We start from the raw sequence: 13,012 nt of genomic DNA, 5'->3' as shown, positions 1-13,012 counted from the left end.
TGCTTTCTGATGAAAGCTGGTTCTACCTCAGTGACAATGGCGGCTGTGTATTGGTTCAGAAGGAGCCAGGTGAGTGCCTGCAACCAGCCTGTCAGCGGCGTAGACACATGGGACCTAGACCTTGAGTTATGGTCTGGGGTGAAACTTCATATGACAGCAGATCCATTGTCATGGTTATCCCACACACCATCACTGCAAATTTGTACGTCAGTCTGTTGATTCAACCTATTTTGCTGTCATTCATGAACAGCATTCCAAAGGGTGTTTTCCAACAGAAAATACTTGTCCACATATCGCTGTTGTAATCCAACATTCTCTACAGTGTTTTGAAATGTTGCCTTGGCCTATTCAATCACCAGAACTATCTCCAATCGATGGGACATCATCAGACGAAAACTCTAGTGTCATCCACAACCAGCATTGACTGTCCTGTTATTGACTGATCAAGTGCGACAGGGATGGAACTCCATCCCACAAACTGACATCCAGCACCTGTACAACACAATGTATGCATGTCTGCATGCTTACATTCAAAATTTTGGTGGTTACACCAGTTACAAATGTACAAGCATTGCACATTTGCAGTGGCTTACCTTTTGCTTGCATTAACCTGTGTATGTTGCAATATTAATCACTTAAATATGTTCACTAGACAAATATATTCCCAAAATTGCATTACTCTACATTTTTTTTTTTTTTATTTATTTGGTTGTGATTTTCTTTTCCATCAGTGCACTTAAAACAGCTGTCTTGCAGCCAGTATTTTTGAGACTCCATTGCTGTACCTTGAAAATAATAGAGAAGATATTTTTATTCATATGGTAGTATATCAGGCCAGGTTTCCCATGGGTAGCATCCTACAGTTGGGTAACATTGGCGTATCGTAATAAATTGTGTACAAAAACCTTCTTTGTAGATCAGTCTGTCTGTTAATGAAAATAGTATTAAACTCCCTACTGTAGTTTCTGAGATTAGCCGTGACATACAGAAAGGAAAAATGCAGTGGGGAACTTATTAACATGTATTATGATGAATAGATTCTGGTCAAGCTTTGCTGCCCTCTGGATTTATAGCGGCTGTATACTGCTTTTCCTGCCCGATACCACCACCTCTGTAGCTGACCAGCTCGTAAATACCACTATTGCCACAAGATGTCACTCCAAATGCCAATTAAATGTGGAAAGATAATTATACATATATTATGCATTCATAATTACCAAACTATGGAAAATCGAGGATGGAATGTAACAATATAATGAAAAGGGTAGTTGCTACTCACCATATAGCAGAGATGCAGAGTCACAGAAAGGCACAACAAGAAAACTGTCTGAAAGTTAGCTTTTGGCCAACAAGACCTTTTTTTTCAAAAACACACACACACACACACACACACACACACACACACACACACACACCTACCTGCAGTCCTTTTTATAATATTTCTTCAGATTCATTTTGATAGCAGTAAGATTTCTAAATGTGTCACTAAATGAAAATGATTTAATAATATGTGCATTTGGTACTGTGTAGAACCAAATAGAATTATTGATAAAAAAGGTCATGTTGAGAAGAATCCCAGAAAAACTATGAGGAGTAGCTTTAATATCAATGTTCCTGTTATTATATTAACAGTGATTGCTATGAATGTAAACTACAGCAAATACAGTTAATTTTTTCCCTTTCCCCAGAAAGTACGTGATCTTGAGGGACAGTTGCAGTCAATAAGTGGGAGTACAACTCCACGAAGTGAAGAAACATTGGGATTATCCTCTGACACGGCTGCATCTCATGGCCCTACTCCAGTAACTATTAACAACCTGGTAATGTGACTCCATTTTCTCCTGACATTGATTTTGAGGTGATATTTCTTGGGTGTTCATTTGGATCTCTGTGTCAAACATTCCCACTGGACACAGAGATCTGGCCATATGCCAGAAAATTTATTCTCTCTAGCAGATAATGTTTTACATTCTGTATTGTGCATGTATTAAACAGAAAGAAAAACATTTTTCCTTATTTCATAAATAGTTTTGCTAGCAGTGACAATTTTGTTTACTGTAGAATATAACTTAAATCTTCAGAAGAACAAGTAGCAGCGCGAGAAACCTTTGTCATTTGTGGGATCTTTGCAGTCAATAATCAGATGCAATTTACTTGTAATATTAAATAAAAGTGACAATGATAGTTTTCATGTTCCTCCTAAGTAAACATACTTGTACAAACCCATTCAATAATCCATGTGATCTCCCATAATTTCTTGGCAGTACTGATAATATCAGTGTATTGAAGTTTAGAGGTCAGATAACAGTATCGTTTTACAAACCATTTTGACAGCATTACTATACATTGTCTTCAGGTGTTTTGTACATAGATTCAGCTATTTGTTGTCTGCACTACAATAATTGGTGAACTAAGTAAGCACTATGTCATTTTTATAAACAGGAAATGCTTCCTGAGGCTGACATTGTCATATTGGAAGTTTGTCTCCGAGGCAGTCGTTGTATCAAATGTGATAAGATTTCCGACAATTGAGTACACTGATCTTGATTGTTTAATTTATTGTTCTTTCCCTGTGGCAAACTGATATGTGAGCAGCACTCTGAAACAGTTTAGATGGAAGTTGTCAAGAATTTCAGTGTTAAATGCTGGTCAAAGAGCCAACTAAATTGGTATTACTAAACAATGCTTTTCTGTCGAACTGGAAATGAACGTTATCTGGTATGTTAGATAATTAAACAAACAAGAACAGTGGCTTCAGTTTAAGTGGAGATGGAATTTGGCACTCAATTTGCTCAAGATTTTGTTGAAAAATAGATCAGTCTGATACAAGGAATATATCAAGAGTCAGACTTGCAACGAAACAACACTGTCAGTGCTGGGAAACAGCTGATATTATAAAAGGCAATGTGCAGTTTTTCAAGTTAAAAGCTGGGTTAGACAGTGGACATTCGTTTGAGTTTTTTGGCACTTTTGCAGCTTGGTACCTGACTGAATTTCATCTGAGGACTGGACAGTGCAACTGTGCTTAAGTATGTGAAATGAGATTTTAAGACATGCTCATTGAATGTTGAAGCACATCCTCCTTGGTGTTGGTGTACTCCAGACTTGGCAATTTGTCATCTGCTGCTTTCTGAGTATGGCCTTAGTTCATTTGATATGCTGTGTCAGCTTGACCAAATATTTTAAATAATGCTCACATGAGGTATAACATTGAGTGAATAAATTTTTGGTTCTGGAAACACATTTCACAGTTGCCATCGAGGACAATTAGAGAATGTTCATAGCAGCAGTACCTTATTACCTGTGCAGTACAATATTCTGATGTCAAAACTACTTTAATAGTCAGTTTAAATCACACTAAATATACATGGTGTACATAAAGTATATTTGTAACTTAAGACTTAAAATAATTTTAAAACTATGCCAGATAATAACAACTAGTTTTCAGCATGTGACAAGATAACTCAAAAAGTTTTATTTTATCATTCCTGTATGTCAGTTGTGCATTCCTGCTGGTATGAAAAATGTCCAATTGGTATTAAATGTTTCTCCATATATGCTCCTGGAACTCTGTGGTGAGATGTTCAAATGCATTGTCAATGTGTTTTAAGTGTTGTACATCATTAACCTTGGTTCAGTATACCAGATCTGTTACAAAACCCATAGACGTGTCTAGTGGTTTGAGGTCAGATTAAAGTGCCACTAGTCATTGGAACCATCTTGTCCAGTCCACCTATCCGAAAAAATTTCATCCAAAAAGTGATGGACATTTAGAGACCAATACAGTGTTGCAGCATCCAACTGGAGTATGACATCAGTTTCCAGGCATTTCAATTGTGGGGCAGTGTACACTGGTAACATGTCCAGGTAAAGATCACTGTTAATGAAAATTCGTTGAAAAATAATGGACCAGCGATTCAGTTGTAAGTCTGCATCACTTGTCGACATTGGGACTGCCCTTTCAATCTCACGTGTAACGTGGGGGGCTTCTCATCCCCCGATGAGAAACTTTATAACTGTTGATTCAGTTTGTCAGATACATAAAAAGTTGACTCATCGGAGAAACAAGGGTACGTAAATCTATGAATAAAAGTTAAGTAACAGGTTGAGATATGTAAGAGAATTTTAGGTGGAGCAGGGAGTAGAAAATAAGTAAGCACAGAGGCAGCCATATGTGGAGGATGGGCAGTATAGACCAGAAGTATTGAGAGACCAAGTGCAGTTCCGAAACATAGAGTTAAGTGAGTTGGTGTTGTAGGAAAGCTATACCTTTGGGCATGGTTAATTGTAACTCCTCGCTGTATCTTGTCCTCTCTCCCAGAAGTGCAAGTTAGCCAAGCAGCCTTGCTGAAGAGCTTCTGTGTAGCCTGAAAGGTACGTGAAAGTGAAAAATTGAAGTTTTGCCTGTCTATGAGGAGTACATAGATAGCAAATTTAACTGGTCATAAATGTTTGTTCAGCTTTATGCTCATGTAGACCTTGTACACACCTGTACTCTACAAACTACTGTTAAATGCATGGCAGATTATTAGGGATTCCTCCCATTCCTTCCACGCATTGCACATAGGAAGAATTCTTAAGTGGCTCTGTTCATGCTGTAATTTTTAAAGATTCTTCTAAAGGAAAGTTTTTATAAGAAAGATTTAATTACTTCTGCCATTATTTCACTTTTTCATCATTAAGACTTTGATTCTGTGGTAAAGAATAAGAAAGATTTTTTAAGAAAATTAAAATTTTGTTTCTCATAAAATAGTTTCATTTTGATGTTTTATGTACTCATTACTTTAATTCTGTCTGTGACAGCTGGGACGTCTAGAGGCACCATTTTCACTGACAGCTGAAGCAGAAGCACGTGAAGCAGAAGTGAAGCAATATTTCACCCAACGTATCAATGAACTTGTTGCAGAAACCCAGGAAGCACGTTCTATGGGGGCTACATTTGCTTCTGAGGTAATTCACATTGTGTAGCCGGAAGAAATTTCTTTAGAACATTCCATGATAAAAACTAAAAAGCTTTTGCAGCATTTACTCAGATTTAGGAAGGTCTGGCCTTGTCCAGTTTGGCCACTCAAAGACAGTTTATGGAAACATTAGCGATTATGAAGAAAATAAATGTTGATTGCATAGGTTAACCGAAATGCGGTGTTGCATTGGTCAAGGCACTGGAATCTCTTTTGTGGTACAATACTTGCTCATCATTTTGTATGATCCTCTTCTGCTTAATGATTCCACTTGTGCATCATTCTCATAGCTGCGAGCTGAAAATCAGAGAATAGTAAATCCATTTTTCTTTAAGTTTGATTGTTCTGTCATGTAACTTGCATGTTGATATGGTGCCCTGTAATGTCGATGGCACATAGTGCTGTCAAAAACTGTTGTTATGCATATTCATATGCATCTTTAAATGGTTGCATTTTTGGCTTATGTCACAGAACATCTGCTCCACATAAATATGGAAACAATAGTTCTATGTTATTTCTTTTTGTAAATAATCTAAACACAGTTTGAATACTACTCAAAAACACAAATTTTATTGTTTTCAATTGAATGAAGTTGCATTTTCTCTTCCATTGAATAAGCAAATGATTTGCATTTGATCCAAACTTTGTATTTAGAAAAACAATACATCTGTTTACAGTGGCACTTAATATGACACAGTGTACATAATGTTTTTTGGAAATAAGTTAAAATTTCGAATTTTCATCCTTCTCTGTATGTTGATACTGTCATCCCACACAGCTTTAAACATCAAATTGGCATTGAACCAGAATACTTTTAAGCTTCCAGTAACATTCAATCATGTTAGGGTCTTCTTTTAATGATTCTTTGTGCTAAGTAGTGGGAAACTTGGTTCTGACTGAAATGGACAAATGCTTAGTTTTATTTTGTTTGACACAGAGCTTGATTTTTAATTATTTTGCATACTTAGTGTGCAAAATAACACTACAGACTCAACAATATGCAGTACATGTACTTTTTAACACAGCGATTTCCCTGTTAAACAAGCTCCAAATCCAAAATATCTCTATATTTGAATACATTTTACACTTACAAAGGAATCGTGCATCCAGTGGGTTACTGATTTTGCTCATCTTCTGCATGTACATTTAACAAATACTGCTCTAAATTGATGTGCACTTCTCAAGCATTCTTCAAAATTTAAAGAGTTTCTAGAATACTGTACGACAGAACCAATCCTCAAGCACCTGCATCCACTGAATTTGTGATATGTTTCAATAAATAGATGTTCATATCTTGATTCTTTTATGGTATAGCACCATGGATGTAGGTAGCATTATGATCGTTGTTGTTCCTTTCCGAAAAAAACATGACTCAAACGCAGTACAGGCACACTTATAATCTGGCACCTTTGCCCATTGTGCTAACACCATTACTCTTACATGCTATTCAACAGATGTAAAACTTTGAACTCGATTTTAAAATTTTTTTGAAAAACACATTGTGCTAGAGCAGCATTTGCCACATCAAAGTATGTAGTACAAAGCACAAAGTGAAAAATACTGCTATACATTGCTGCCTGTGGGAGTGTGCAAGGGTGTAGTGAGAACAGGATAATTTGCCGTTATGTGCTTTGTAGGGAGGGGGGAGAAGAGGGAAGAAAAGTGGAGAAGGGAAAGGACTATGCAGGAGGATGACAGGACTAGCAGAGGCTGAGGCCAGGGCGGTTATGGGAATGAAGAGTTGCAGGAAAAGTTCCCATCTGTTCAATTCAGAAAAGCTATTGTTGATGGAAAAATCCAGATGGCACAGATTGTGGAGCATTTAATCATTTGTTAAAGTCTAACACATCTTGTTAAAGACATGCTCAGCAATGGTTGGTACATACTCTCCTGGTCAGCAGTGGCTATTCATGTGAGCAGCAGCTTGTTGGTTATCATGCCCACATAGAATGTGGCGCAGTAGTTTCTGCTGAGTTGGTATATCACAAGGCTGCTTTGACAGGTGGCCCTGTGTTTGACTGGGCAGGAGATGCCTATGACAGCACTGGAGTAGGTGGTAGTGGGAGGACGTGTGGGACATGTCTTGCATCTAGGTCTATTGCAGGGATAAGAGTCATGGGGCAATGGTTGAGAGCAGAGTTGGAATAGGGCAGATGAGTATATTATGGGAGTTGGGCAGGTAGCAGAATTATGCTGTGGAAGGAGTGGGGTTATTTCTCATTTCAGGGCATGACAAGAGGTAGTTGAAACCCTGGTGGAGAATATGATTCAGTTGCTACTGTCCTGGATGGTAGTGTGTCAAGAGAGGGGTGTTCATTTGTGGTTGGAAAGTGGATATTGGGAGATAATAGGTAACTGGAAGGGGTGACAGCTGTTGAATTGGGGGTAGTGTTGGTATGTTTGATGTAGACGGAGGTATTGATGTAGCCAACCTTGCGATGGATGTCAACGCCGAGGAAAGCGGCTTATTGAGATGACAAGATGTGAGGTGAAAGGGGGGGGGTGTTGAGCTTCTATAAGAATATGGATAGGGTGCCCTCACCATTAGTCCTGATACTGGGATACAAGGGAAGACAACATTAAAAAGCTTTCATTTAACAGAATTACATAATTAAGTAGATTCATAAAATTAAAGAAAAAACACATTTTATTAAATGTGATTCACCAAATCTAGTCAGAGACTGACAGTAATAACATTGGGTTAATTTCAAACAACAGTAGCCTTACTGTCTTCAGACAAGGCATTACATTTGCTAAGTTGATTTCCTTACCACTACAAATACTTTATGTATTTTGTTTCTCTTGTAGCCCCTTTTTTTCCCTTCCTCTCCTGTTTTGAAAGTGTAACAATGTTTCTTGGGCAGTGATGTACTGCAAGTTTACTCTCACTAACAAGTGCGATAAATAGATTGAAGATGATAACAGTGAAAACTTCGCTTTTTTTTTTAATTGATGCAATTTTACAATGCCATTACTGAGCAATAAATATATGCATAGATTGGTAATGTTAATTAAATGTACAATTTATATAGTTTTAGTACGATCTTCTGTATAGCTACAAGCCACACATTCATGTTACTTTCTCTATTTTTCTGTGGTGGTGATGAATATTTTATCTTCGCTGTAGATCACAGAAGAAAGTGTAACGTTTTCATATTATTCACAGTGTCGTGCTCTCCAACGACGTTTGGAGCACTGTGTCACAGGACGCAAGGAGGCAGAGGCTGCCCTTCAGGAAAGTCAGGAATCACTTGCAAGATTACAAGAGGAGTTGCATACAACTACAAGAAATTATGAAATGCAGCTAAGCATAATGTCTGAGCATCTTGCCAACATGAATGAGTGCCTTGCTGTACAACGAGATGAAATTGATCAACTCAAATTCCAACTAGGACAGCAAAGTGCAAAGGTGATAAATTTTACGTAGTTATCTACCAACCAATGTTTTTGCATGGTGTCAAGTCACTTATAGGCCCATATGTTGTTAACATCTTTGTTGTTTTTGTGTGCGGGTAGTTTTTAAAGAAAAGTATCTGCTATCAATGTTTAATGCTGCTGTCTTCCTAAATGACTAAAAATGTATGTGTTTGAAAACTGAAACCGAAACAAGAGAAAACAGTTGTGTGTTGTGCATAACATAATAAGAAATTTGCCCTGTCATCAATCTACATCTACATCCCTAGTATGCAAACCACTTGAGTTTCTTAGCAGAGGGTACTTCTGACAGCATTAGGGCTTCCCCTCATTCCGTTTGTATGTTGACTGTGGGAAGAATGACTGCTTAAATGCCTCTGTTCATGCTGGTATTAGTGTAATCCTGTCTCCACATTCACTGTGAGGGCGAGATGTAGGAGACTGTAATATATGTGTATGTGAAGGTGCCCATTCATCCCATACTTTTTTTTTTTCTTCTCCCCAAAATGTTCCATTGTCTCAAAAGTTTTCTTGGGGGACACTCAGATGTTCCACTCTTTTTATGATTCCACTTGGCTGAAGTATTTTATGCTACTGGACTTCTGGTTTGCGATGTACTGTGTATTGCGCAAGTATATATGCTAGGAAGCGCCATTTGTACAACTTACTCTGCAATCGTTGTTTGTTTACTGTTTATATTTTAACTGTTTGTAGTATCTATTCATGTTCATTGTTTCATTACATCAAAATGAAAATGTAATTTTAACAGAAACATAAAAAGCGAAACTTCCTGGCAGATTAAAACTGTGTGCCCGACCGAGACTCGAACTCGGTCGGGCACACAGTTTTAATCTGCCAGGAAGTTTCGTATCAGCGCACACTCCGCTGCAGAGTGAAAATCTCATTCTGGGACATAAAAAGCGAGTAGACTTTTATCACTGACAGTGGAGAAATTTTAAAATGTACATTATGCAAATCAAACTTTGCAGTTGGACATGGTGGAAGGTCTGACATTTTGAATCATGCCAAGACAAAGAAACATTACATGACTGTCCAAAGTAACACTTCTTGACAAAATATATAATTGTAAAAAGTCATTCGGGATCATCTGAGTGCATGATGCCAAGATAAACTTTTGTGTTAACAAAATTTTGCCAATACAATTTGTGTCCAGTTTTAGCCTTACTTTCCCAGGTTTCTCTAAAGTTTTGAGAATGTCTTGTTTTAATGAAACTGGAATTGACACCCTAGCGTAGGATCCTCATGTAATATTAGTTAATCAGACTTTGTACGAAAGCTTTTATGGGGATAGATGATTTGTCTTCAAGCATTTACCAGTTGAGATTATTTTTTCAAAACTTTCTTGATGCTCTACAGCCAGTTAGAAAAACTTGTGACTATTCATGTGTCCCTTTTTTGTACACTTTCTGTATCCCTATGAATCATACTTGTTGTGGGTCCCAAGCCCTTGAACAATATTAGTAGATGGGGTGTAATCAGTACGTAATAAGACAGTCACCATTAAATCTCAGTAACAAGGAAATTGTAACAAAATATACAATTATACTCAAGGAAACCATGCACCAGAAGGAACTGGCAGCATCATGTCACACTTCTGTTGCACATTTCCCCACAAAAAAGGGCAGTACTGCATGGAAGCTCTCTAAAAATAGTAATTAAATTATTTGCAAGGATATTTTTATTGTACACTACAGATAATAAGTAAGAGACAATAATGGTGGTTTAACCATGTACTTTGATCAGGGATGCATGTTCAAGAACTTGTGGCAAAATATCTGTGCGGAAACTGGCAAAAGTCAGTTTTTCAATAAAATATTGTATAATTATAAAGTCACTGAGTTGTCCCAACACCCAGTAACACACAGCGCATTAATTATGTGCACATATGACCTGTAAGAAATAGCTGCTGTCTCTAAAAAAATGAAGATCCATTCTGGGGGTCTGTAATCCAAAGCAATTTTCTTTTCCAGTAACTTCTTGATAACAGATTTTTACAAATTTTTTTCGTTTGTCATGATGTGAGCTGCTGATTAGGATACATTTCAGCTTGCTATTTGACATTCCTACCATAGTCCCCATACACTAAAAAATTTTTTTTTCCCAATGCACTGTCACAACTGCTAAAGACAACTAGAATCATCAGGGAGCAGTAATGAGAAAACTACTTCTCCATTTTATGTGAAAATTTCATTACAGACATTACAAATCATTCTATCATTGAATTCCTCTTTCTGAGACGTTTCAAATGCAATTAATTTTTCCTGTTGATCTAAAAAAATCTCTAAACATTTTGAGCAGAAATGAATTTTGCTGCATGCACTTCACACATGTGAATCACTATGTAGTGTTGTTGCTAGTAATGCATTTTAGGGAGCATGGCACATTTTTTGTATTTCAGATGTGACACAGTTGTACAGCTGCTTTGATTTCATGTTTATTATATAGAACCAATCAAGTTTAGATAGTCTTCAGAAACAAATAGGACATATTGGGCTCACTGAATAAAATTGTAATGTTGTATATACAAACCTGCATACCACATCAAACACACCAGGACTCTGTGATAGTTCGCCCACTTTTTGTTCTTCTTTGTCCTTGGTTGCTACACTGGCTGAAAAACAGGGTGTGGAAGTCAAACACGGACTACTTAAAACGCTGTAGCCAACAGGTGCACATTTGCATTCCACAGTTGTGTGTGTTTTTTTTTTCTTTTTTTTTCCCCCACAACCCTCCAATATTTCACAGTTATATGGCCAGTGCACTATTGTTTAACTTTCGTTTTTTAACACACAGCCTAATTGTGTTACGCTTATTTCACAATTAATTTGATGCATTGTTGTTGTTCTAACCAACACAGGTTCTTGCTGGAAATCGGCCGTGGACCGACAGTCTCATGACCAAAAACTGGCCCTTATATATCCTCACAACAACAGGTGCTGAAACTGCACATTGTTCGAAGTTTAATTTACAGAAATTACAATTAAAACTTAACTCATTAAATTAACTTCCTTCTTTGTAATAGTTTCTCCTACTACAGGGGTTAAGTATAATTATTTGTTTAAATCATGAAATTAACATATATAGTTATCCAAACAATACTTTTGACAAAACTGTTAATTACTTTGGAATTAATCAAGCTTAGCTAACATGTTTTCGAATAGAACCAAATAGCTACTTTAAGAATACTATTAGTTGTTCCTCCAAATGTTTATAATTAGTGCAGAATTTATACTTGTTTATAAATCAACAATAGACTTTAAGTTACGAAATGATTACTGATTTCGACCTATAATGAAAGATAGTCGAAATAAAATAGAAAATCAATTACATACACAAAACTAATCACAAAATTGGATCTAGTGTTATATTCTTTTCAACTGAGGGCCAGCCTTTCTCTTTTATGAAAATGCATATTATACTCACATATGTTAATGGTAATTAATTCAAAAATGAATGTTACGGAGACAGATGGCAGAACAAGAGGGGAAATAAAAATATCCCTGCTTGCTTCATCACAACTCAAACTTCAAACCTTGCCTTACTTAGATGGCCAATGATCTTACTGACTGAGGTATCCATCATCAAGATTCAGCTTTTTCTTTGTAACTGAAAAGATGTGTGTATGGTATTTTTAAAGATTTTTTATAAATAAAGAGTGCTACTATAAGATCATTTTGTGGTCCAAAAACGTGTGATCTATGATTTGTTGTATATACCATGCATCCAGCACCTTACGTAGAACATCTGATGCTTTAAAAGATTGTGTAAGGAAATATAAAGCACACAACAGCTCAAATTTCTTCTTGATCACTATCAGTACACAAAAATGGTGGATTCCATAAAAGTAACTTTCTTGTAGTTCCCAGACTGGTTCATCCCATTAAATTTGAGGTGTAACACCTATCCAGATTACCTCATGGCAGAAAAATGAAGATGGTTTTCAGTACTCAAACACCCCATTCACTGTCAAATGTCAACCAATGACCAATGTCGATCTCACCCTCTCTGTACGCAGATGACTTCTGAATTTCGTACTGCTCCTCCATTACTGGTGTGGCTGAGTGGTACCAACAGGGAGCCATTCACAAGGAAAAGTCATGGGATCTAGCCCACCCCTTCCAGTTTTCAACTGCGAAGTCACGTGTCGTGCATTTCTGTCAGCATCGCACTGTTCATCCAGTACCAGAACTTTACCTTAATGATAATCCACTCACTTTAGTGGAGACATATCGATTCTTAGGACTGGTTTTCGATGCCTGATTGACTTGGCTACCTCACCTTTGTCAGCTTAAGCGGAAGTGCTGGCAGCACCTCAATGCTCTCCGCTGCCTGAGCAACACCAACTGGTGTGCAGATCGCTCTATGCTGTTGCAGCTCTACAGAGCCCTTGTTCAATCCCGGCTTGACTATGGGAGTCTCGTTTATGGTTCGGCGGCACCCTCAGTGTTGCGTTTACTCGACCCACTGCACAGCTGTGGCAATCGCTTAGCGACAGGAGCTTTTAGAACCAGTCTGGTGACCAGCGTCCTCGTGGAGGCCAGAGTCCCTCCATTGAAGGTTAGGCGTGCACTACTGCTCACCAGTTACGTTGCACACGTTTGTAGTTCTCCTGCCCA

The 13,012-nt window shown here is 37.5% G+C and overlaps 1 protein-coding gene across 2 annotated transcripts in view; it reads left to right on the top strand.

The window, feature by feature from the left end:
• LOC124608747 (protein phosphatase 1 regulatory subunit 21) overlaps positions 1-13,012 on the top strand; it is a 201,304-nt gene that overhangs the window by 185,431 nt on the left and 2,861 nt on the right. Inside the window, exons 13-15 of one of the 2 annotated variants that reach the window (XM_047140012.1) lie at positions 1,689-1,820; positions 4,804-4,950; positions 8,128-8,370. In XM_047140012.1, the coding sequence (XP_046995968.1) occupies positions 1,689-1,820; positions 4,804-4,950; positions 8,128-8,370 (522 nt within the window). The remainder of the gene's footprint in view (positions 1-1,688; positions 1,821-4,803; positions 4,951-8,127; positions 8,371-13,012) is intronic. The other variant, XM_047140013.1, reaches the window with a different exon arrangement.

Source organism: Schistocerca americana, chromosome 1 (assembly GCF_021461395.2).
Source record: "Schistocerca americana isolate TAMUIC-IGC-003095 chromosome 1, iqSchAmer2.1, whole genome shotgun sequence".
Taxonomy (NCBI): Eukaryota; Metazoa; Arthropoda; class Insecta; order Orthoptera; family Acrididae; genus Schistocerca; species Schistocerca americana.
The sequence above is the reverse complement of the archived record's forward strand: the minus strand, read 5'-3'. Positions and strand labels throughout refer to the sequence as shown.